Genomic DNA, 25,386 nt, shown 5'->3' on the forward strand with positions numbered 1-25,386 from the left:
ATACAAATACTAATAAAAATACACATGAAGAAGGGTAGCGTGACTAAGAGTTTCTACTGTGCCATTCATCCCACTGTAAGACCCAAACTCCTCAGTCATTTTCGGGCATCTCAGTAAATTCCAGCACAGTTGTTGGTCCTGTCTGAACCTTTGAGTATCTCTCAGTGACTCAACCTGTTCTGGGGGGGAGAAGTAATATTTGCAAGATGGCAAAGCAGAAGTTATTTTCTCAGCAATATAACTGTTTGTTATGAATTACCGTCTTTTGAAAACCCCATGATAATCCCCCTTCCAATACACCTTTTGTTTTGAAACCCACCAAACCTGACACCCGTATTTGATCTGTTGGCTCAAGAATAACAAGGAAAATGTGAGCAGTAAACCCCAGCCCAGCCCTCCCTATGGCTACTGCTAGAGAAAGAACAACTTATGCGTAACAGTGCTTTCCTGACCTTTCCTCTGGTTTTAGAAACATGAAAAATTTCATCAGCACTTTTTTCTGCCTATTGGCAATAATAGAAAGTTGTGTGAAAATTAGAACATAATGAAGACAAATTTCAGAGCGGTGTCTGCTGCGGGTCTTGGGTGTGTTCGCTGAATTGCCTCCTGCTTAGAGAACAGCTGGAAAATCCCAAGTCCTTCCCAACATGTTGAAACCAACTTTTTCAAAGGCTGCAGTAGCTGTGCCAAAGCACCTTGCCTGTTTGTACGCAAATGCAGACTATGGGGACTGTTTCTGCCTGGGCCAGCGTTCTCATGTGCAGCTGGCTGTATTAAATCAATTTGATGAATTACTATATACTTTAAAATTTTTCTACAGGCGGGTCCCTGCTATTTCTTGCCTGCACAAGATTAAATGGGCTTTTACATTACCTACCCTGTTTTAAGACTTTAATTGTCTGGAATGGGTCTGTGTGTGCAATGACTGGTCCTGGAAGGGTCTGGGCATTTGGGATTATTGTCAGGCTTCCTATGCCGAGGCAGCAGAGGAAGAGGGTGTGTGAAAGCTGTGTTAGCATCCATGCTGGAGGATACCTTACGATAAGAAGGATGCCGCTTATTCAGGTTCTTTACAAGACTTGACTGTGGTTTAGGTTTTGGGGTGGTTTTCCTGCTGTTAAAACAGTTTTTTGAGTGAGGAGCCTGCCAAGAAAATGCCTGGAGAAGGGAGTAGATTAGTCCTAGATGGACTGATTTGATGGGTCAGAGGAAGCTGGATGGCACCAGAGCATCCCTATGGCTGGCAAGAGAAACAGCTCTGCTCCGGTTTATGAGCCTCAGGATGTGCGTGTCCTGACCAGCTGCACTGTGAAGTAACAATGCCACCATTTCCACAGCCTGTCCCTGTCACAGAGCTGCGTGTGGCTGCGTGATGTGCAGCCGAGGGCCAGGGGCCAAACGCAGCTGCATCCCGGATAATAGGTGTATGGGGATGCACAATGGCAGGAGGGAGATTTTAGCCCAAACATATCCTCACTAAACAGATGTTTTGTATCCTTTGGGAGTCTCTTGGTGCTGTTATATGAGTGGGCTCTGCTGGAAGTGGTAAGGATGTAGTATTATATTTTTTCCTTCCAGTCTACGGTGTAGCATCAATGTCTGTTGTGGCTGGTAGTGGTGGTTTGCGTATGTATGACTCCTTTGGGCAGATTCTGATCCTATTTGTATAGCTACAAAACTGCTGAGCTGTTCCATCTGTGTAACCGAGGTTTCAGTCCTTCTGGCTGGTTTAGGTTTTTCTGTTTTGGTTCTGTTTGGGTTTTGGGTTGTATGTGTGGTGTGTTGTTTTCTTTAACCGCTTTCCTTGCTGTGAGGGGAGAGCTCTATGGGAAGCGATCCAGCAAACTTTTAAAATAGCCTTTTAGTGTGTTTGGATTTTTTTATTTTTTTTTAAATCTTGCTCAAGCTTTTAAATACATGAATTGTCTCTGAATTCTCATCTGGGTGCCTATGAAACCTGCCAGCCAAGCCTCAACCTCGCAGGAGGTGCGGCCACGGTTGTGTTCTCAGCGCTCTCTGGCACAAGCACCGGGTACACCTGTGTCTCCTGGTTTCAATACTGTCACAACTTCACTCCTCATGCCTGTTTCTCTGGTACCTCCTGTTTTTCCCAAGGTTACCTTCTATAAATAGAATCTGCTCCAGCTTTTCACTCCCCCACACCCATCTTGAGGAGAATAATTACCAATGAGATGGTTTAAATAGTGCTGAAAGGAGGAGGGAGATCCATTCTGCTGCGCTCTTTAAGGGTTTTTAATTCTGACAGGAAATAAATGCACAAATGGTTTAGCGACTTAAGGTGACAAACGCAAAGTCAGTAGCTTTTGAAATACTTAAGCTCAAGTATTTAAACATTTGATAAACCATGTGTTGTCTGAAGAATAAAATCTTAATTGTTTTTGCACCCATTGAATTCTATGCAAAGGTCTCAATCTGAGTATAAAATCTAGTAATTTCCTTAATTATGGTTAGACTGGTGGAGGTAACTGTGCTATCTAGTGTTCACCTGTCCAGAAACAAAGACGGTGCTCAATCCAGGCTAGCAGAGGCGCTTTGGATGATGCAGCATCTGTCAGCACACGATACAGCAGCCAGAAGACGCAAACATTTAGAGCATTCGTAAGCCAGAAAACAAAATCAAAAGTTAAAATAATAAATTAAAGCATATAAGGGTTTCAGGTGATGATACTTGCTTTACTGTCCTTTAAACTACACCTGCAGTGGCCCAGAGCTTAATGTCGTATAAAGCAAGAGAAATCAAAGAGAAGCTGCCACTACAGGGTACATGGTACAACTGGTGCGCGATGGCTCAGATAGCTGGGTGCTCAGGTAGCTGGGTGCTCAGGTAGCTGGGTGCTCAGATAGCTGGGTGCTCAGATAGCTGGGTGCTCTGCGGGGAGCGAGTGCCTGCGGGGACAGAGGCTGCGTGAAGGAATCACGCAGACACGTGCTGGCAAACTAGGCGCTATTTGGTGGAAGGATAAGAATCTGCTACAGCTTTTAAAAATCACCCATGTCGTAATCACCTCATGATAAACATTAATTTTTCCAGTGTAAATAAAGGCATAGCACATTTCCCAAATAATCTCTTAAAATGAAAATAGATTGGTGCGTAACAGTAAACTAACTCAGAACAACCAGTCAACTTACAGTGTTACTAGTCCAGTATTACAAGAGCTCAGAATGAAATGGGAATGACGGTACTTTTTAAGGTTTTACAGCCACTACTTTGCTCTACTTTGACAATTATTTATTACCACTAATATTGTGCTTCGTAAACTTACACAGTGCTTTATGAAGTAAGACGTTTCCTATTTTAAAGATCTTATAATCTCGTGGGCTGATAAGGGGTGCAGATTATCCCTTGGATGTTCATAAATAGCATTAGCACTAGGAGTTTTATTAGGGCTGGGTCCCTTCAAGCCTGTGGCTCTTTCTTTTTCTTAACAACACGTTCCTAGTCAAGTGCCAAAATAAAGATTTTGACACCTTGATCTTCTAGGCTGGAACAGTGTGGGCATTCTTTTGTTTTGCTTGCAAACCCAGGCGGAGTCCCAGTGCGGTGACTTGCTCCGCATGGCTTTAATTCACCGCCTTTGCTTCGCTCTCTATGAGACAACAAATCTGGAGTTTGGGTGATGGCAGCAGAGAGCAAGCTGGGGAGGTTTGTGTGCGTGTGTTTTAAATAAACAAACAATGGAACAGCAACTTCAACAAATTGTGAGTGGTGCTAATTTGTTACAGTGCTGTCTTGCCTTCTGGCGGTGTTGATTTAGGAGAAGCTGAGCAGACTGGAATGGATGCACAGAGCTGCTGGTTCTTTTGCTGTGGGCTGTGTATATAGTTTGGCGTAAAATGCTTCTAGGGGTCCTGACTTGAGGAGCTACCAGATTACAGGGTAAAGCACATGCACAGGCTGCCAATTCCCTTTTCAAAACCAAATCAGGGGCAAAAGTACCTTCCTCTCTGCCTCATTCGTCCCCTTCCACTATTTTAAAATGGAGAGATGCTTTAAGTCTTGATTCATGACAAGAGCCTACAGTATGTGCATTTTGAGGACTGCCAGAAAATTCCTGACTTGGACAAAGACAGTGTGTAGGGAAGGAAAGGAGAAAGATCCTTCGCTTTGGATTGTAGCAAGGTTTTCAATACCCCCTGACCTGGCTGAGCCGCCTTTCATAACGCATCTGGGGCTGTGATCCCTAAAGCTGAGACATGGTCTTACAGAGAAGGCTGGTCAAATGTGCATGAGATATCTGCATCCTTGGACCACAGTTGTGCAGTGCTGCAGGATGGGAACCTTGCTGGGAAGAGGTGGACTTTGAAAGCATATGTAGAGCAACCTCCTAGCAGCCTGTGAGCTGAGTTTAAAGAAAGTCTGAAGTGTTAAGTGAAGAAGACAGAGGAATAAAACAGTCAAAATGTGAAGTAGTGGTTGAGGAGAGGCAGCCAATGAAATGAAGAATGTAAAATTAGTAAACCCTGCTTTCTCCTTGGGTTATCTTCAGCTTGGACAGATTTGGATGCAATGCAGACAGTTTACAAAACTTTGAGTCTGTTAGTTCTTCTGCTTTTAGAGCAATAATGGCTTTCTGGCATCCTCTCGTTTCCCAGACTCGGATTTGCAGAAACACTTTTTGGTGGTTGCAAAGAGCCAAATGTAGGAGAGAGGGTTCAGGATGATCAGTTAAGCAGCTGATTTGGAGGGACATTTGGCAGGCAGTACAGTCTTGATATACTGCTAGGACTGACTCTTAAACAGAGGTTTAGTTGATAGGCTTCACAAGAGTGAAGCTTAGAGACAAAGATGTTTCTGGGAGGTACAGTGCTGCGTACGTGGTCAAGTCTTGGCAAAGAAAGAAAAGGTGGTGGATAAAGTGCAAAAGGTGCTGTATTTAAGGCACTGTTTATTTGTGTTAAGGAGAACTGCTTCTCCTGCATTTGCAGGTATGCATGAGATAAGGGAATGAGATTTGGTGTTGCAGAGAAATGAGAGAGCAAAGTTTGTTCCTGTGCTCATTGGCATCTGGCATGTGGTTGAGAGAGATGACATTTTGGTCCAAGACTGTTACTACCCATGTCCTTCCTGCACCCCTCAGCATGGAGCTCAGTGTTCACTATTGCAATAAGTTCACAATGTTAGCAGTATTCCGTATTCAGGTATTCCTATGCAGACTACTTCTCTCTGCAGAAAAGTTTGCTGAGTCCACACAATAAAGCAAAATAAGCAACCTAATTGGGAAGATCTTTATCAACCTCTCTCCCATTTCTCCCAGCACTCTGAGGCCTTGTTTACTCTAACAAACCCAGTAACTAAGGGCTCTGAGTCACAATCACTAGTGGATTTAACACTCCCAGCTGTCTCCCTCATCTCTGTCCTGGAGGTCCCTCCCCAGTTGCAGGGACAGCCGAAAGGGCCATGCATTTGCTCCAGTATTGCTGCATTTCACAACCCAGCTATCAGCTTGTACCTGTGGTGACTCAGAGCCCTAAAGCTGTGCTGCAACTGGGAGGGAGCTGGGAAAAGCTGGAAAAGGGTCACAATGTTCTGTCTCCTCCATGGTGCTGTGTGCTCGTGCCCCCAGAGCAATGCCCAGCATGAAGCTGCCACCCTGTGCCACCCCTGCCAACTCTGGCCCACCATACTGAAGGACAGCTTGCAAGCTTTTTGGACCAGAAGCATCTTCTCCATGTAATTCATCGAGTTGTTGATTCTGCCTAACACTCTCTAGGATTAGCTGGGAGGTAGCAACAATTCTTTAGTCATGTCCTAAATTCTTGCATTGTAAAAAGGGAGAATTCTATCCATCAAGGCTCAAAGGTAGCTGGGAAACAGAGGAATTTTGCATACCAAAGGGGCCTGAACTGGTGGGTGGGTAGAGGGCATCCTTCCTCCTGTGTAAGCTGAGTTACTCCACTGAATATGTGGGTACTTCAGTGCAATAAAGAGTCGTTAGATTAGCATGGGACATCAGAGCTGCCTTCACCGCTGACAATGCAGGTACACTGGGAGCTGAGCTTGCTCAGTTGTTGCAGGGCTGCAGAAGAGCCCAACGTCTATTGCTGCTCCCTGGCTTCTGAGGCCATACTTGTTTTGTGCCACTGCTGTGTCCCTGAGATCAACTGTGCTCTGCAGATATGCAGGAATTTCTAGTGCCTGGCTTTGCCTGACAAGATCTCCAATGTCCGAGCTTCTTCTCCTCCCACTAAGGGCTTTGGGTAGTCTTAAGCTCCTTCATGTCAGCAGTGAAAATAAATACAAAATATCCAAGGGGTCTGTTTAGGAATTGGCAGGAAGCTCCATTTCTGACTGCAGCGTGATGTTCTAACAGTAGGAAACACCTCTCTTTGAAGCAGCTCTCTGCTAATCTCTGCCCTAGAGGTGAAATGCAGCTATGGAGAAGAGCTTCTTGCTTCACACTAGCAAGAAGCAAATTGCTGTAATCTGGGTGTAAATCTGCATTTGGGCTGCTCTCTCAAAACCTGTCCAAGAAACACCTTTATGCAGCATTCAGCTTTTCTTAAGCTATTGCTGGTATTGCTGGGTGTTCTGCAGAGTCCTGATGCTGGCAGAGGTAGTAGTATGTTGTTTGTATGCAGTCTAGAGTGTGTGATCTCTTGGAGAGGGGGGAGCTCCAAATCCCTGGGGCTCTGGCCCATTATGCTTAAAGCCGCATGCTGTGTAAATGTGGGCTGGGCTGTTCATGCTGGCAGTGGTCCCTTCAGACTAGCTCAGCAAACGCTCTTGGCTCTGCAGAGCCCAGGTCGGTAAGCAAACACTCACATTTCACTTCTTCATTGTATTGACAAGATTTAAAAATCTTCAGTCTATAGGAGTCAAAACAGGGTGATCTGGATACAAAAGACCTATTAGTTCAGCGTGAAAGGGATTTAGTTACAGAACGGTGGGGAGAAGAATGCAGGTGGGAATGATGGGAACACCGTCCTGGCCTGAGCCCAGCAGATGTCCAGGAAGAATGAAGAACTGTCTCCTTACATTCAGTGTCCTTTTCATGAAGACACTTTCTATTTGCCAGGCCAGTGTCCTCTGTTACGTTCTCTCTCATCCAACTATATTAATTATTCTAAGTCATCTTCATTTTGCCTTTTTTAAGGTTGGAATGATAATGTTTTCTAACTTTTTAAACGTAAGATTTTTATCTCCAGCAGCACAGCTGGAGACATGCAGCCATCAATGTGACAAGACCCATGCAGAAGTTTCGCTTTGCCATGAGGGTCTAAAAACCTATTTTAAATCCCTGTGAGGCTGCAGGCTTAATTCTGTTCTGGTGGGCTTGGCTGAGTGTTTTTTGTTTTCTGTGTGTGTCTGTTTGTTTTTTCCACTGGGGCAGCATCAGCACTTGTGGAGAGGGACCTGTGCTTAGCACCTACCTTAAGACCATCCTAGAAATCCCTGCCAGGGCTGAGTGCAGGAACTCTGTGGGAAGGAGGATACACACTGCAGAGGATGCCCTAGGCTGCGTGTATCTGTGGGATGTGCCTTTCCCTGACACAGAAAATATGATGTTGTTGCTTTTTCCTTTGGGCAGGGAAGGGTGGAATTATAGACCTTAAGTTTTTGCAACTTTTGTACCAGCTACAGTTCACCATGAATCAACTTGATCTCCAGTCTCCAAGAGCATAGATTAAATTATCAGTGAAGCATCATTATAAATAAGAGAGAGTATGCAGTGTTTTCTTTTCCTGGCTTGCACCACAGATGTAACAAAAGCCAAAGGACTCGGCTTGTCTCAATGTCACAACCTCTCTAGAAGAGCAGGATTTCAAAGGCTTGGGAAGAGGGACAGGGAAATGGTGACAACACAGAGAATCAGCACTTAAGTGTTTCTTCTATTGCTCGTATTGTGTGGGGAAGGAGACCGTGAAGCTCTGGTGCCAGGCTTTTCTTGCTGTAGACGCATTTCTAAATGGTGATATTTAGTTGTCTGAATTTCTGGGCAGAAGGAAGGTGGTGCAGACATTCCGGGATCTGCTGTTCTTGGATATATATGGACTGGTCCCCAGAAGCTCAGTGCCTTTGGGAGTTCTGGATGGAGGTGGTCAGACAGAGTCACCAAGACACTTGCAGAAGCCTTCTGCCCTGTTTCCATGGCAGTTGAGCAGTTCTGGGGAGATGGGTGGAGGGGAGGTTGTTCTAATAGTTACATATTTAAGGCAGGTGGCCATTTTAAAATGTACATTTCAATTTTGATTGCAGTTTTTTAATTGCATTTAACAGCGTCCCTGCTGGTCCTCCATTCTGCATCTGTGCAGCCACGTTCTATTGATGGCCTGTTGTGATTTCAATGGAACATCATGGGATGTACCTGGCACGTCGGGCAGCACTGGATGGAGGTGCCTTTAGCCCAATGTACCTGGCATGGTAAGCGGCAACCAAGTGGTTAATCTGCATTCTACTGCTCGTAGTCTCAGCTTGTATAGCAAGGTGTTCTTGCTTTGCTGCAGCCTTGCACTGACTGGAAATCACTTGCTCTCCTGATGTTAGTGCTTTCATGCACACAGGGCCCCTACCCTTTTCACCCATGGAGACTCTCCTTCCCTGGGCAGTTGGTCACGCAGCAGAGAAGGGAATAGCCACGCTGGGCTCTCCTTGTCCTTCTAGAGCAGGAAAGAGAAGGGACTGGGGAAATCATCTGACTTTTTTCTTCTCTCCTTTTTGGGCCAGGAGCTGGTAGCAGCTGAGCATGTATTGCCCACATACCTAATGTCCAAATGTTGCCGCAGAGAGGTATTGAACAGGTGCTTGTGCCCATAAGCAAAGCTATACTGTTTCTGCAGGAGTCCTGCAAGAGCTGCTGCAGGGAGCCGGGAGGGCAGTTCTGCCTGGCACTAATTGGAATGTAACAAACTAAACAAGAGCCACTTTAAGTTTGCTGATGTGGTATCCTCTGCAAAATGATCCTCCATTCACCTCCTTTCCACGTCCACACCTGCAAGATCAGCTGCACATCCTGCTCTGTCCCGCATGTTGCTTTTTCTCCCTTCCCCAGCTTTGCAGATCTCTCCCTGAGTAACCTGACATGTTGGTCTCGCCTATTTTGAAGTGACAGATACTCCTGTGAGAAGAACAGGGGTGCTGCATCCCGTTTTCTGCTTGAGCCCACCTCACAGAGCTTTTGCTGCTCCACTGCCAATGATGAAAGTGCATGTTCTTGCCTCTGCTTCTGAGTGCTGCTGTCTGCCTGCTCACAGGGGCTGGGGACAGGGAACCATTTGGGCTAACCCAGATCCTGCGTTCCTCCCTACGCCTTTGCTGCTCTGGAATGTGAACACCTTTACAAGGCATGGGTAATGACCTGCCAGCTGCAGCTCCTGCGGGGAAGGTCAGTGGCCATGAAAGCCCACGGCACCTTGGGAGGGTCCTGGAAATAGGTTCTGTTGGGATGCAGGGAGAGGAAGATCAGATGAGCCAGTGAGCAACAGGAAAGCTCTCTTCCCAATGGGGTCTTCAACTGCTCTAAACAAGTTGCTTTGTGTGAAACTGAGGGTGCAGAAGTAATCTGCTTCAGTTTTACCCAGATCCAGTAGCAGCTGGACACAGCATTTTTAATGTCAGAAGTAAAGTGGTGGGAAAGAGCAAGGTAGGAAAAGATTTAAATTTGTCTTGTTCTTTCCCATGCTCACTGCTGCAGTGTTTGCTCAGCGCAGCACAACTGCTTGGGAAGGTGGAGAAATAAAGAAGCGGGCCACAATCTTTTCCTAGGTCTATTATAACATGCACAGCAGGCTAACGCTGTAACAGCATCTAATTTGATGTATCGCATCTAATCTGTTTGTTGGTTTTTATCTGCAGTACTGTTAGCTCACTGTTCAGGTGCTCGGTGTCTAGCCTTCTCATCCATCCACAAATCCTCTACGTGAAATGAGTGATTCCTTAGATCTGTTTTTGATTGATTCTTTGCTTCACTGGTGTTGCTTCTTAAAAGGTAAACAATATTCATATGCTGCAATCTATAACTCAGAGACAAAATCAAATAGCATCTCCTGCCAGAGGTTGCTAAGATAATACATTTAGCATTCATTCAGTAATTATGTTTAGGAAGAGATTTAGTGATATTAAAGAGAATCAAATCTGTAGTGAATATGTAGATTTTATATTATTTAATGGGGTGAGGGGACTCCTCTTCTCCTGTACTTTGGCAATCTAATTTTCTGTGATGTCCAGAGTCTTTGTGGAAACAGAGAAAATCAAGTTTTTCCTGCTGTGTAGTGAGAGCAGCTCAGCTCCCGGAGCAGTCGGCGTGTCCTGAACAACCTCCGTGCCCCGGGGAGCACTGTGCCCCAGGCTGGGCACAGCAGCCCACAGTTACCAGCTCCTCAGGCAGTGTTGCTTATGAAGCCGCTATCAGCTCTCAGCTTGCGAAGCTTTGTTTGATGTGTGGCATCTGCTTGCAGCATCACTGTATTCTGTGATTTGTGCCCTGTATTCTTCATGTCTTTGCATGTGCTGTGTCTCAGTGTCATGGATATGGGGGAGGTACTGGAGAGCCTCAGTCTTGCTTCATTCCCGACTTGCTAAAGAATATTCGAGCAGGTTCACTGCTCTGAAAACAGTGTCTTGAATGACTAGGAAGCAACCTGAGTCTGAAAAGACGATCATGTCTAGTGCTATTTGTCCAAAGCTTTCTGTGATCCGATTTTAAATGCAAAAGAGTGAAATCTGCACACAAAATTCAAAGACTGTGGCCCTGGTGAGATATCTACATATTCTTGAGGTCTGAGGTTTGGTTTTGTTTTTACTAGAAATGCATCTGAGCCTTTTCTGAGCCAGGGCTCCCCTCAACTGGGAGTATGTTTTTTCTATCTTTTTTGCAGAAACCAGCAAAGGAAGGGTTCTTACAGATGATACTGAGATACAAGACATATAAACCACTGTGAGTTTTCAGGGCTTTTTGGGGCTTTTGTTGTCATGATTGGTGGTGGAGATGTTATCCAAATGTTCAGGGTCTGTTAAGAGCCAGTCTCTGCACTCTCATGGATAGCAAGGCCTTTGTAAGGCTGCACCTGCCATTTGCTGGGGAAGATCTGCTAAATTTTATACTGGACTTAACCTTGTAGTCTTTGGTCCCATGCTTTCAGATAGAAGTGAAGGTTTAGGAATACCATAGATTAAAGAATAATGCCTGCTTCTCTTTCGCTAACACATTTTCCAACACACTCCTCTGAAACCCATCTTTGCTACAGAAGGGTTTGTAACTGGTCAGCTCTGGAAAATATGTGGAATGAATTTATTTTTGTTCAGGACTGCACAAGATAATCCAACCACGTTGATGCTATAAAGCTTTTGTCACCAAAGGTACGTCAGTCAAAGGTGTGTTCTCTGCCCCATGTTGCCATCCTGGTAAAAGCATTTGGTGGGCAATTCTGGTGAAATTTTAAACATGGGGCTCTAAGCTTGGCTGAAGGTTGTGCTGCATTGTTCCATTACATTCATTTTGTTGGGGTTGCTAAATCCTTGTTAGACTTCAGCTAACAAATTCCAATTTGATATGCAGTGCTTTAACCTGACCACTGCTTTTAAAATCTACTAAAGGTAATAACCTACCTCATACTTTTGTGCTACCGAACACGAATACTTCTGTTAAATTTGGTACGTGAGATAAATACAGGTAATTTAAACAACTTGCACTATGCTAATTCTTATGCTGCAGAACATACTGGGGTTTAATAATATAATAACATTATCTTCCTCCTGAAGGTCAGTATAAAGCAGAACGATAATTCTGCTTGTTTCCAGGGCTTTCCCTGCAGGCTCATTACCTGGTTTCAATATCATTTAAGCCAGAAAAAAACCCAAAATCTAAAACCATTTCCCATTAGTAGCTCCAGCAAGCCTGGACTCTTTGCAAAGGCTTACACAAATGTATACAGAGATTTCTAGACCTCTGCTTCAAGTGCCACATGAATGGCAAATAAGCTTACTTGTACTTCAGTAACATACTTTTTAAAAATAAATTGTCTGTTTAGGCAAAAAAAAAAAAAAAAAGCTGTGCTGTTTCCTTTCCTTTCTTTTCCCATATTTGTCCTTTATGGAACACTTAATCATATCCAGGGATTTTGTATGTTATATGTATAAAAAAGCACCGTTATGTTTGTAGTGACAATCGCACAGTAGCAGTAGGCTGTCCCTCGCTATTCTTGAGCAGGATGCATTTATATATGTATATATAGATACTGTGTTATGTTGCAAGCCATGTTTTTGTCCTTCCCTATCAATCTATATCTCAGTGACCCAGAAGTAAGTGTTTCCACTGGCCTGGCTAGATAAAAGTGGGTATTTGGTGCCTCTGTGCTGTTGCTTCTTCCTCTTAATCAGCAATTCTGGAAGCAAGCCACTAGCAGCAGACACGTTGCCTGCGTGCTACAACTCTGATGTAACTAATTAAAGCAAAACTTGTTTTTTAAAGTGCTTAACACTGTTCAGTGGTGGTAATCCCTGTCTCTATCACGTTTTTGTGATGCTGCAGGCTGAGTTTCTATGACAGAAACACTATAGGTGGCGAAGAACTAACTGGCTAGCACCACAGCATGCTGGCATGTTCTCCTTTCGGCTGCCACACTTTCTAAAGCTGCCACCTCTGGGAACATTAATGTGCACAAAGGCACAGGGTGAATCCACTGTTTTCTTGGGCCCCCACCCATTGCTGAAACAATATAGAACAGAAAAGCAGAGCAGCCGTTCTAGCCAGGGCTCAGGGCAATGAGACAGCGAGGTCTGTGTGGATGCTGAAGTAGGTGCTGCTGCACCGAACAGGGGCCACAAAATCCTACCGAATGCATAACCAAGTACCAGGCTGATCCGCTAACCAAGAGAGGAAACGTGTCCTGTGGAGGAAGGGAGGCAGCTGCTTGGCAGATCTGTTGGTAAAATATAAGTACCAGGCTAGTCAGGCAGCAGCACTGCAAGAAAAATCACATTTGTTTACTTTCCCATAGCTTTTTTTCATGAAGCAAAATCTTTTTGTTTTGCAGAAATGGATGATGTACATTACCACCTTTCTGCCAAATTATTTTTTTCTATTTATCACCAGTTAATGAGAATCAGGTTTGAGGGAGGTCGTTTTCAATATTGACAGCATCACTCCTCATTTCTTTTTCTTGTGTACACATACTTGACACAGAGGGAAGATAATGCATTCTAATGCCTCATCATTTGAAATCTGATGGAATAGAATGTGGTGATGGGACTTCACAAGTACTGAAAGCATTAACTGATGATGATTTTAAGGGAAAATTTAAACTCTTCATTTCTATGGACTTACGGCCTGCTCCTCTTCAATAAGAGAAACCTCTTTCAATAACATGACGAACTGGGAAAGGAAGGAAGTGGAAGGTGAAAGGTGACTGTTGTACGTTTGGTGTTTAATTCCTACGTTTGAACCTCACAAACTACTATAAATCACCATTAGCAGATAAATGCCCATTACAAGTAGCAGTTGGACTTTAAAACAAAAATACTCAAGAAAAAAAGTTTAAAAATGGATCTTGGATTCCTGAATGCAGCCCCAGATTTAAATTCTAGTTTCTGTATATTGTAGCATCTACCAAATGTGCAATTGCAATTAGTTCTGATACGCCTCAAAGTAGGTATTTCATACAGTCCATACTACTGGGAAAGCCAATATCAGTATCTGAACTAAAATACACAGCAAATACTGTCTGTGAAATACATGAACTACACAGAGGTAACCACAATTTTCCTCTCTCCTCCATACTTCAGGGTTGAGAGACTGTGATATGAAATAAGTTACTTGATTCTATCAGTTTAAACAAAATTCCTTCAAAACTAAAGGCAGAGCAGAATTAACTTAAGAAAACAGATTATTGAAGACCTTTGGTGGCATTTAGTGAGCTCAGGATCCTGAGTTTCAGCCAGTTTGGGGTTGATTCTAGCCCTTCATGGCGATGGATTGGGACATGGGCATTGCCAGGGGGTGTTTTTTAAAGCAGCCTTTCGTATTCTTAAGGAGATTTCCCATTCGCACCTCAGTGTGATTAATTCCATCTTCAATGGATCTAGTTGCTACATGTCATTTTCTCAACCCCAGAGCAGCTGGGTGTTGTAAGATTTCAACGTGTAAGAGCCAAGAAACAAACTACATGTTAAAGCAGGGAAGCTGCATCTTATGCTAATTATCTTCCATGCTCAGATATGCAAATGGCAGTGAAGTAGATGCTTCTTTTTTCTTCTTTTTCCTTGCTCCCCCATCCTCCCCTCAGATTTGTGTCAGGAAAGGGAAACAGCTTGCCCCTGTACCTAACTATTCTCTTCCTGCTGTTATCTTCTGAACAGGAATTCCAGCCAATGACAACTGCTTTTGTAAAAAGATACTTACAAATCTGATTTTTGAAAGACTTGAAACAAACCTTAGCATGAGAAATTATTTTCTCTGTATTCCAAGCAGGATCACAGCTTGCAGGGCTGAACGTACCCAGAGCTCCTTAGTCAGTGTCAAGCCTAACATAGACTGTACCGTGTTAAGCCAGTCTATTAAATGTAGACTCGTTCGAGTGGGAACAGTAGGTTCACACCTCTCATCCTCCTGTTTTGCAGGTGGTAAGGTGAAGGTGAAAGGAAGAGAAGGTGGAGATGGAACTGCCAAATCATGCCAAACAACTGCTACTGCAGCTGAACCAGCAACGAGCCAAAGGTTTCCTCTGTGACGTGATCATTGTGGTAGAAAATGCCCTGTTTCGTGCCCATAAGAACATCCTGGCAGCCAGCAGCATGTATTTCAAATCCCTTGTCCTGCATGACAACCTGATTAACTTAGACACGGACATGGTGAACCCCACCGTGTTCCGGCAGATCTTGGACTTTATTTATACTGGTAAGCTCTTAACGACTGACCAGCCCGGTGAACAGAACTTTAATGCTCTCCTCACCGCAGCAAGCTACCTCCAACTGCACGACCTGGCAGCTCTCTGCAGAAAGAAGCTGAAGCGGAACGGCAAGTCCTTTGCTGGCAAGGCTGGTGGCCTTGGTCTCGGGAGATCTGCCAGGAGTCAGAGACTTTCCACTGCTTCGGTCATCCAAGCTCGCTATTCAGGGTCAAATGAGGGGTTGAAGGGCTCACACTCAAAGGAGCTGTCAAAGGGAAAGCTCTCCGATGACGAGGTCTTCATCAGCAGCTCCAACCAAGAGAACTGTCACTCCTTAAGCAGGGGAACCAGTAAGAACGGCGGTGGGGGCAGCAGCGCGAACGGGAGCACTGGCGACCAGGAGCTAGGCCTCGACCTGTCCAAAAAAAGCCCGTCACTCCCTATCGCAGCCTCCCACGATGACACGCAGCACAGCGAAAGCCAGCACGGCTCTCCCCAATCTGCCTCAGCCCCCGCAGCCAACAGTGCCTCATCGTTCGAGTCTGGAGTCGGAGCCCCTCACAGCATGGCGGACAGCAGCGACCCCATGGAGATGGACCTGGGGGAAGAGTGCCACCACCCATTGACGGAGAGCAGCCAGCGCAAGGGCCTCCGGCACTCATCCCGCAAGAAGGAGTGGATCAAGAAAGACAACGCCTTTGACCGAAAGGAGGGGGGCAATGACAGGGACGAGGGCGAAGGGCTGCCCAATGGCATCCTGCTGGGGCCCTTGTCCAAGTCTGTGGAGCGGAGTCTGGCTGGGGCCTACGGTGCAGACCTACCCTACCCGTGTAAGGACGAGGTGGAAAATGGTAAAGAGAACAGTGATGACAGCGGCCAGAGCGAGAGCGAGAGCGGCGGGCATACCAGTGCCAACTACGTCTACCGGCAGGAGGGGTTTGAGCCAGTGGCCTACGGTGACAACCTGTACGTCTGTATCCCCTGCGGCAAAGGCTTCCCCAGCTCTGAGCAGCTCAACGCCCACGTGGAGACGCACACCGAGGAAGACCTTTATATCAAGGAGGAAGGCACGTATGGTGGCAAGGATGAAGCTGAGGATTTGTCCAACCCCAACCAGTCCTACGCCGCAGAGTCGCGGCCCTTCAAGTGTTCGGTGTGTGAGAAGAGCTACAAGGATCCGGCCACGCTGCGGCAGCATGAGAAGACTCACTGGCTGACGCGGCCCTTCCCTTGCAACATCTGCGGCAAGATGTTCACGCAGCGGGGCACCATGACACGGCACATGCGCAGCCACTTAGGGCTCAAGCCCTTTGCTTGCGAGGAATGCGGGATGCGCTTTACCCGGCAGTACCGACTGACAGAGCATATGCGTGTCCACTCAGGAGAAAAACCTTACGAATGTCAACTGTGTGGTGGGAAATTCACCCAGCAGCGCAATCTGATCAGCCACCTGCGAATGCATACCTCTCCCACATAAGCCAAAGACTCCAGAATGAGCTTCGAGCCCATCCGCAGTGATTTACCTTTCTGTAGACTTGCTGCTTAAAAAAAAAAAAAGAAAAAAAGAAAAAAAAAAATCAAAACGGGGGCAACTCCCCATACTCTGTTCAGTCATGGGAGGCCTAAACAAATGTAGCTTTAACATTTAAAAAAAAAAAGTTCCTTTTTTCCCTCTTTTTAAAAAAAAGAAAGGTCCGCAGCCAAGCTGATGCCTTTAGTCCAACTCTCCCTCCAAGTCTTGGTGATCTGGCAAGAAATGCCACTTCTTTCTCTGCACATTGACTTCATTGCCATATTGACTATCTGGAGCAGGTAGGGACCATGGGAACTGCCAGCCTGTGCTGGCTCCCTCTCCCTGCCTCTTTCCGTCATGTTACTGCCACCCTACTCACCTCCTCTCTTCAAACCAAACCTCAGTGGGGGCATTTCTTGCCATTAAAAGTAAAATGAAGTACACCTTTTCAGTGGCCTAAGTAGCTGTGAAATAACAAGCGCAGAAGCTGTGTCTGTGGACCATCTCACAGGGTTGGCAGCCCCTTCGGATACTGTGGGAAAGCCATAGCCGTGGTGGAACCCACCACCCTGCCCCGGGCTGGCGATGGTGGGGAGAGCCGTCTACCTCGGTGTGCACCAGCCCCAGTGCTTCACTTACAGTAATGGCGATGCCTCCTCACCCTCCCTCCTCTCTTGGTTTTGATCTTTATCCTTGGCACACGTAACCACGCGCCACCTTTTCCCACAAAACACGCAAACCTCTTCTGCCTTACCCATGACTGAACAGGGACTGGATGCCCTGGGAATTTCTTTCAGTGAGCAGGGGGTCGTCTTTACTTTTCTAGTAGTTTCGTATGAATATTCTTTGCTTAGAGGTACTTGTTTTATTAAAGGAAAAACCATTGTAACGTTTATGTGAATGTTTGAACTGGAAGGTCTGAGGTTACTTCTAGGGCGGGTGGGTGGGGAGGGGGTTTGATGTAGGCTGGACTTGCTACAAGTTCCTTAGGTACTTTTTTATTATTTTTCTTTAATTTTATTTTTGTGTGTGTGTGTATGTTTTTAGCTTTCCTCCCTCACTAAAGAGCGAGTCTGTGTGGACAGACTTGTTACCTTTGCTACCTCTTGAATTCATGAGAACAATAAGATGGTTAGTGAAAGATTAGGCATTTTTTTCTCTTATTGTAAGTAATTAAATGTATAAAAGTAGAAGCTAAATTAAAGTTAAGGGATTTTTACCACCCTGTCCTTCCATCAAAAGTCAGCTAGAGAAATATTAAAGCAAAGCTCGGCCAAAGACAAAGCAAAAAGTACGTTGAGCCAGAGGCTGCGCTGGCTGCTTGGGCTGGCTCACTCGCCTCTTGGCTGTTTGTAGTCACTTTTAGATAAAAGAAGAAAACTTCTCTGAGCTTTCTGGGCCCTTTCCAGCTTTGTTTATTGAATCTGGATACTATGGGGAGGGGAAAATGTCCCCCTCATCTTCCACTCCCCCGGCACATCTGGGTCAGTCTGTAAACACCTGGCAGGACAGAGGGTGAGGGCATAGCAGCCTATAATTTACTAGAATCCAGAGTGCAATAAGGTGGGGGAGAGGAGGAAAAAGCAAACCAAAGTGTTTCATATCCTCCCTTTTAGACAATTTAACACACGCACACAAAAAAAAAAAAAAAAAGAGAAAAAAAAAAAAAAAGAAACAAAATGTTCTTGCAACATCTGCATAAGACATCACAGCCAACAGCTGCTATTGGTTTAGGAGAGAAGACAGAGAACTTAAACTTAGCCCACCGATTCTTGGCCCTCTTGACTTTGTTGGCGTGACCTTGTGGAAAGCTATGGCTTATTTCAAGCCTCCTGTGACTGTGGTGGTAAAAATTCACAGCCAGTAGAATCATCCCTTCTGAATTGAGTAAGGTTTACACTTGTCTTTTTCTTTTGTTTTGTTTCATTTTGTTTTTTTTCCACTCAAAGCAGTATAGTTTCTATGTGTCAGGTTTACCAAACCTCATGTTTTCTTTTTAAAAAAACAAACCCAACTTTTTAAAGTTTCGACCAAATAAGAAAAAAGACAAAAAAAAGAAAAAAGTGAGCATGTCTGACTAAAACAAAGAAATATAAGCTTCATTTTTCTATTGGGATTTTTTTTGTTTGTGTTTGTTGGGGTTTTTTTTTTGTTTGTTTGTGGTTTTTGTTTTGTTTGGGTTTTGTTTTTTTTTTAGTAAGGTAGACTAGTCCATAAGAAGGTTTTGGGTCAATTGAATGAGCTGAGGAAACTGGAATCCAGGCTCCAAGCAATAGGCAACCCAAAGGCGCTGAGCCCTGGCCCGGTGTGATGTTGCAGGGAACACGCTGGCCCTCTCCCCCGCGCTCCTCCCAGTGCCATTGCCCACCCCGCTCCCCGCGAGCCGCCCAGGGGGAGAGGGGAGCACGGACTTTTGTGTTTTCCTAATTGTGCTGAGATGCGCTGTTTTCTTTTGGGGGGTTAGGTGGGTTTTCAGTGTCTTTAGCACTTCCACATTTTGAATATATATTGAATTATTCTCTCCTTGATTTCTTGCCAACTCTCCCCTGAGAATGTCCCCAAAATAGTCTTTGGGGAGGACAGGGAAGGCCTTGCCATCTAGCTTTTTCTCAGAGCAAGTCCCAGCAGGGCCCAGGGACAGCCGTGCAAGATGAGTTCCTTGGCACTTTCCCCCTGGCTTCCCTCCCCTCAAGCACCCAAACCTGCGCTGGATCCCGCGCTGGCTCAGGCCGCAGCACGGCAGGGCCCCCGCGCTGCCACGGGGCGAGGACCCAGCGACGCCAGAGTTTTCAAACCCAATTTTAGCTCCCCCAGCGAGAAGGGCGCGGGCAGGGCTGCTCCCTGCGCCCCTCTGCAGGCTCTGGGTGCGGGTGTCCCCCAGTTGTGGCCCGGCAGTTTGCTGAGATGGCGCTGCCACACAGAGCAGCCCGAGGGGCGAGGAAGCCACCAGCTCCTCTGTGGGCAAATAACCTGCTTCCCCTCACTTAATTCCATTTTCACAAGCATGGGTGTGGGTGATGCAGCCGCTCCCCCATCCCCAAGCCCCCTCTTCATTTGCTTCTTAAGCCTTGAGAATCATGTTGAAGTTTCAGGACCCAATGCTATTTTATTTTTACTTTATCCCCTCCCCAGCACTTAAACAATACGACATAAAGTCTGTGTACAGCAAGAGTATTGTACAAAAGGAAATTTTGTTCTTTTTTCAAGTAGCTATGTAAAGTTGTGTTCCATAGATTGAGTATAAACAACATTTTCCAAATTGTGACAGTAATAATGAATAACTAATAATACTCAAAACTTCAGGGACTGTTTCAGGCCTGCTTGGGGCCTAAACGCTCAACTGCATTTGTACGACATAGTATTGTATCAAACATTTTTCTGTATTTTAATGAGAAAGCAAAACACTAGTTTCATATTTAAGATTTTAAGAGTTTTAGGGTGGGGGGGAGGGAGTTGCATTTTTGTTTTGTTTTGTTCTTGTTTTTTTTTTATTTTATTTTTTTTTTAATACACAAAGAGCCTCAAGAGGAATAAAACAATTTAAAAACAAACAAAAAGAAAAAAAAAAAGAAGAGGCCAGGCAGCTTAAGTATATGCTTTAGTCACTTAGTTCCAGAATGTTTTCGGAATAACAGGAAAAAAAAAAGAGATAAAATAGCAAAAGTTGTATAAAAGAATAAAGAAGCTCATACCCAAATTCACAAAACTATTTTTTAAACCAAAGCACATTTGAATGAGTATGGAACCTCACTTGGCTCAGAATAGTACTAATATATTTATCTCATTGTTTACATAAACTTTTACAGTTTCAGACCTCAACAGATCTAGGGGCCAGTCAAAATTAATCTTTGCTTTTTCCATTGGTTTGTCTGGGAGGCTGCGCAGCGCTCCCCGGGGAGGGGAGATGCGCATCCCAGCCTGCATTCCAGCACTGCTCGGGGGGGCGAGAGGGAGGGCAATTCAAATATGGCACATAGAAATTGTTTGTTTGTCTTCAACCCATGAGAGATGTTGCTGGGGGTGAGACCCAGGCACTAGTGCGGAGGCATCTCAGCCGACCTCTTCCTCAGAGGAGCCCAACGGTACCAAGAGATGCAAGAAGCTCTAGAGATAGAGAAGGATGTTGGCAGAAGGTGGTGCGAGCTGCTGTACCCAGCACACCTCCTTCACATTAGCCACGGGGAGCTGGGCTGAGCTCCTCTCCAATCCTCTACTGCAAAACATCCAAAACCAAATTCCTGGAAAAAAAAAAACCCAAAGCCCAGCTCTGTGCGTTTGGGAGAGTTTGCAGGAGCCACAAAGATCGCAGAAGACACCAAAGAGCTATTGACACGCAGCTTCTGGGAGGCTTTGTGGCTGCTGCGGAGGAGCAGGGACAGCCCTGAACGGTGGCCGATCTCCCTGTGGTGACCCGGGTGGCTTTAATGGGCTGGTGAGAGGGTGAGGGCAGGGGCACCCACTGTCCCTCCTGCTCAGAGCTGTGCTGGGCCTGAGCTGAGCCACCTTTTAATTAAACAGCTGGATCGACTCACTCCAGACCTCACAGTCACATACAAAGAGCCCAACCAAAACTCCGAAGGCTTTCCAGGTGGAAACCTAAGCTTGATTTGCATGTTAGAACAGTCTAAAGATGACCAATGAAGATGGTTTGCTAAAATATTGCTGAAGCCCAAAAAAAATATATATATTAAAGAAAGCTCCCCACAATTAGTCTTGACCCTCTGTAGCTTTTACCTTCTACACCAAAGCCGCCTCAAACATTTGAGGGGGGGCTGATGGAAAATGAAATATTAATTTTGCCTGGTCTTAATATCTAACAAAGATGGTGCAAACACTATTTGACAGTGTTGTTTTTGTATCAATATGTATGTGCAGTAATGAATGTATTTATTTCTCAGATTCTGTATGCACAGTTTTGCAATGTAATTCAGAAAGTTGCAAATACAAAGATGTGTCCGCAGGGTCTTCTCTACAGGATTTCAAAAAAATGAAAAAAATATATTAAAAAAAAAAAAAAAGAATCTCAGAGACTCTCAGCATAGCCATAAACCATAACCTGTGAAGACAATACAAAGACTGGACTTTTGTAGCTTTGCATAGAAGAGGAATTTATGTTTTGCTGTATTTAAATGTTTCCATTTACAGTGTCACTCTCTTACGATTCCTGTTTTGGTTTTTGTTGTTGTTTTTGTTCTGTTGGTTTTTTCCTCTCTCTCGTGTGTGTGGAAAGCATTGTTTTCCAGCAGTGCAGGTTCAAAGTCTGGGTTAGCAGTATTTTACCGTGTCGCTTCAGTTCTGAAAAGCAGGAGTGTGGGTCTTGACCAGGGAAACATCCAGAGCACTCAGCGAAACAAAACTAATTCTGAGGTGACTGCTGGCAAAATCCGGAGAAGGTAAAAGTCACCAGAGGAACGGGTGTGTGCTCCCGATTGCAGCTTGTGACTGAGACAAGTCCCTTGTCCTGCCTGGACAGGACGTGGCTCCTTTACTGAAGTCCCTTTCGGCCCTCGCTTGCTGTTTACTGTGGTAGCAATAAAGATCTCAGAAGCGGGGAGCTGATGCCTAAGACAGGTAGAGGAGGCTTCGTGCCAAACCCAACAGCCTCTGTGCCAGCCCGCCATGGGCCTTGCAAACTATACTTCAGAGTCCCTATAGCGTAAGGTGTTCATAGAGTCCCTATAGCATAAGGTGGTCATGGAGTTCCCAGGAAAAGCTGGGCTTTACAAAGCCTCTTGTTGCAGTCTTGGTGGAGTTAGCAGTTACAGACCTGCTACAGCCTTAAAAATGAGCGTGCAGAGAGGATGCTTGTTGATTTCTGGATATTTGCCAAATTCAGAAACCTCTCCAATCAATCAGATGAGCTGGAGTTTAGGGAAAAGCAAAGCAGAGACAAAACCTCCCTACATTTCAAATGGGTTTGAGAGGCTCTACATAAACATCTAGATCTCCCCAGACAGCAGAAATGCTCATCACTGAGATGGCATTTTTGAATAAACATTCATTTAAATGAGCTTGGAGCTGTAATTCTGGACTAATTAAAGAGACTTCTAGCATTTTTTTCTTCGTTTTTGTTTACACTTAAAGATTTGCTCAACAAAGTCTTTCCATTTATCGTGGAACCTTTTCTTTCCATAAGCTTCCTCTTGTACTCCAGAACTGGCCATATTCTTGAAAATTTGGGGGTTGCTTTCAATAGTTGCAAGTAGCTTGTTGCAATATTTTAAGTCCCACATACTTTAACGTCCTGATTTTTTGGTCCAGCTGTCTCCTATCATCATCCTCCTCTTCCCCTTCTTCCCCAATTTTCCTAAGTATTTTGAAGCCCAGTGTTGAACACACAGGGACCACCAGCTCAGTGTTTTTGAAGGGAGCAGACCCTGTGGGATGCAGTGGGGAAGGTCTAGAACAGAACACCTCACGCTGTATTTGTTGGCTGTCGGGGGACACACTTCACAGCGCTTGGTTTCCCTGAGAAGTGGGACACTTTTTAAGCTTTCTCATTCACAAGTTACCAATTGCAGCACCTCGAACAACCGTTGCTCTAACTTCCACAGGAGTTTTGACCGGCTGGGGATAACTTCTACAAGGAGAGGATCTTGTTCTGGCTGGCTGGATAATTTTCCCCATTTTATTTTAATATTTTAAATACAACTGAAAAAGGGATGTTGCATCTCTCTCTTTTATTTGTTAATTTTAAGCCTTAACTACCAGTCAGTCTAGAAGCCCTGGATGTTTCCTGGGGAGGGCAAGGAAAAGGCCGACATTCCTGCTGCAATGTTCTGTTCATTTCCTTCAAGAGCTTGAATTCAGGTCAGAGCCACACAGAGTTGTGGCTTCAACTCAAGTGTCATATAAAAAGATACAGAAATTATAATATGATCTCAGCATTCAGAAATTTGCAGTCTTAATGTACAGTGATGAGAAACTGTTATTTTATGATCTTTTCATTAAAAGCTTGATTGAAAAATTCCTGTTGTTGCTCTAGAGTTCACCTTGTTCCTATAGCTGACTCTGTTCGTGTTTTCTCCTCCCTCGTTTATTATTTCCCAGGGATGTGAACCAGCTATTTCACAAAGCAGAACGCCGCACATCCACAGCCTGAAGAGCCACACACAACTTCTCATTTTCTGCACCTCCGCACTTTGCTCATAAGCCAAAATCTGACACTCATTAGAATATAAAAAGGATGAACGGCATGGGCCAGGCTGGCAGACAGTAAGTGTGCAGGCAATGCATAACGGAGGAATCACCATTGCAGCTTTTTGTTGCTACCCTGGGCAGGTTGAGGCTGTTTTTGAGAAGTTACCCCTGCTTTGTCCCAACCAGAGTTTGAAAGCAGTGTGTGTCAGAGGCCAGAGAGGGACCTGCCGATCCATAAACCCTCCACTCTCTTTGGGCTGCAACTCTAACTCCCCGGGCACATCTCTGAGGAGGAGAGAAGTAGCTGAGGCAGGAAAGTTTCCTAAAATAAATTATGGTTCTCCATCAGCCTGCGGTGCTGGTCAAAAGGGACGGTGCTCCCAGGGAGACGGCTGTCGTGCCAAAAGCACCCACTGCAGATTTCAACCTCTCACATGTTAAGATCCAGACATTCTTCCTTGGGCAGGTTAAGTTTGACCAACCCTGGCAAAATGAATTAACGTTTCCTTGTTCTGGGTTTTCTGGTTCCCAGGCCAGCTTTTTTGTCCCTAAGGATCCTTCAATAAAACACCTATTTAACGGAGACAAACTCAGCATCTTCGCCATAATGCAAGAGCCAATCCCAGTATTTTGCAACACTTGCCTTGATCACGCTACTTGTCACCGCTGTTTGCTGCTTCTCCTGTTGGGAGCCTGTTGGATTGCCTTAATATGCAGCACAGTAAACCTGGTGTTGAATTAATATATTTCTTTCTTCTCCTTTTTTTTTTTTTTTAAGCACAATGCTGACTATATTTTAAAGTGACTGACTGAAGGAGCTTCAAGTTTAGTCAGTTTTCTGACAGGTTGCAAAGTCAGCAGCACTGGTAAGAAAATCATTTTTATTTGTCCTTGGAGATGTGTTTTACCCAGCAAGGTTGAAGAGAAGGACAAAAATGAACAGAAAAAACAGATGAAGAGCTACAGAAAACCAGGGGCTGTTTTTCAACAGCTCAGATGTGGTAATGAGCCTGTACTCTTTTTCCAGCTACCAGTGACTTTTCCTTTATTTCTAATATCTTCTGGAAGTTTTTGCCTCCTAGCAGCCATTTCTCCATGGCATAAGTGGTTTCCAGCACAGTTAATAGACTGCATGTTCTATTTTACTTTCTTTGCTGTGGTCAGCTCCTTTTCATCTCATAAGATCCCATGACAACTATACAAAACTCTTCATATAATAACTCACAAGTGAAATGCAGCTGCCCCTGCGGTAGAACACTGAAATATGTACAACTGAAGTGTGGAGCGCAGGATGGAAAGGATACCAGATATGTCTGGAATGCCTGGGAATTTGTACATTCTTCCCTCTGCTTTCATTGCCCTCATTTATTGGTAGGACTTCTCCCAAACCCACACTTGCTTTCTCTCCACTACCTTTCTTCCTCTTGGAGAGCAGACAGACATTGGGTCAAACCTTCGAATGATAGGTTGGGTTTTTGCTTTTCTGCAGCAAATATAATTTCATCAAAATTGGAACTTTTCTACGGGAACGAAACTTGTGATTTTTTTTAAATGAAATTTGGTTTCAGCCACAGTTGAGGGCCCATCTGGGCACTGCTGACTAGATACAGATGCAGAATGTTTGTTTCATGAGAACTCTGATGGCTGATATTCATTAAGAAGTTTAATGGAAGGACAGTTTTTTTTAAGAATAACTTCAGGTCTGTAAAAGCCAAGAGACTAGCACCTCACTTTGCAAATTATTTCTTTAAAATATGCCTTCATCCTGGTTTGTATTGAAAAATAAACTTTGAAGCACTGGAGGTTTTATCTGCAAGCAATGCCAAATTTTCAGCAGCTCTAAGAATGCTGAAGCTGTTACCAACTATTAATTTTGTGTATCTATCTGG

At 44.8% G+C, this 25,386-nt stretch overlaps 1 protein-coding gene across 10 annotated transcripts in view; it reads left to right on the top strand.

Annotated features, from left to right (window-relative positions):
* The window catches only part of HIC2 (HIC ZBTB transcriptional repressor 2), a 75,655-nt gene extending 57,618 nt beyond the window's left edge, over positions 1–18,037 (top strand). For 2 of the 10 annotated variants that reach the window (XM_082066207.1, XM_082066209.1), the window contains 2 exons: positions 8,240–8,383; positions 14,576–18,037. In XM_082066207.1, coding sequence (XP_081922333.1) covers positions 14,612–16,321 — 1,710 coding nt within the window. In that variant the 5' untranslated portion in view covers positions 8,240–8,383; positions 14,576–14,611 and the 3' untranslated portion in view covers positions 16,322–18,037. Of the gene's footprint in view, positions 1–8,218; positions 8,384–9,814; positions 9,948–10,378; positions 10,713–10,836; positions 10,896–11,297; positions 11,318–12,691; positions 13,362–14,575 lie in introns of those variants that run through there. The other 8 variants (XM_082066213.1, XM_082066214.1, XM_082066211.1 and 5 more) reach the window with 7 other exon arrangements.
* The last annotated feature ends 7,349 nt before the right edge of the window (positions 18,038–25,386 follow it).

The sequence above is a fragment of the Streptopelia decaocto genome (genome assembly GCF_964273445.1).
Source record: "Streptopelia decaocto genome assembly, chromosome: 15".
NCBI classification, from domain to species: Eukaryota; Metazoa; Chordata; class Aves; order Columbiformes; family Columbidae; genus Streptopelia; species Streptopelia decaocto.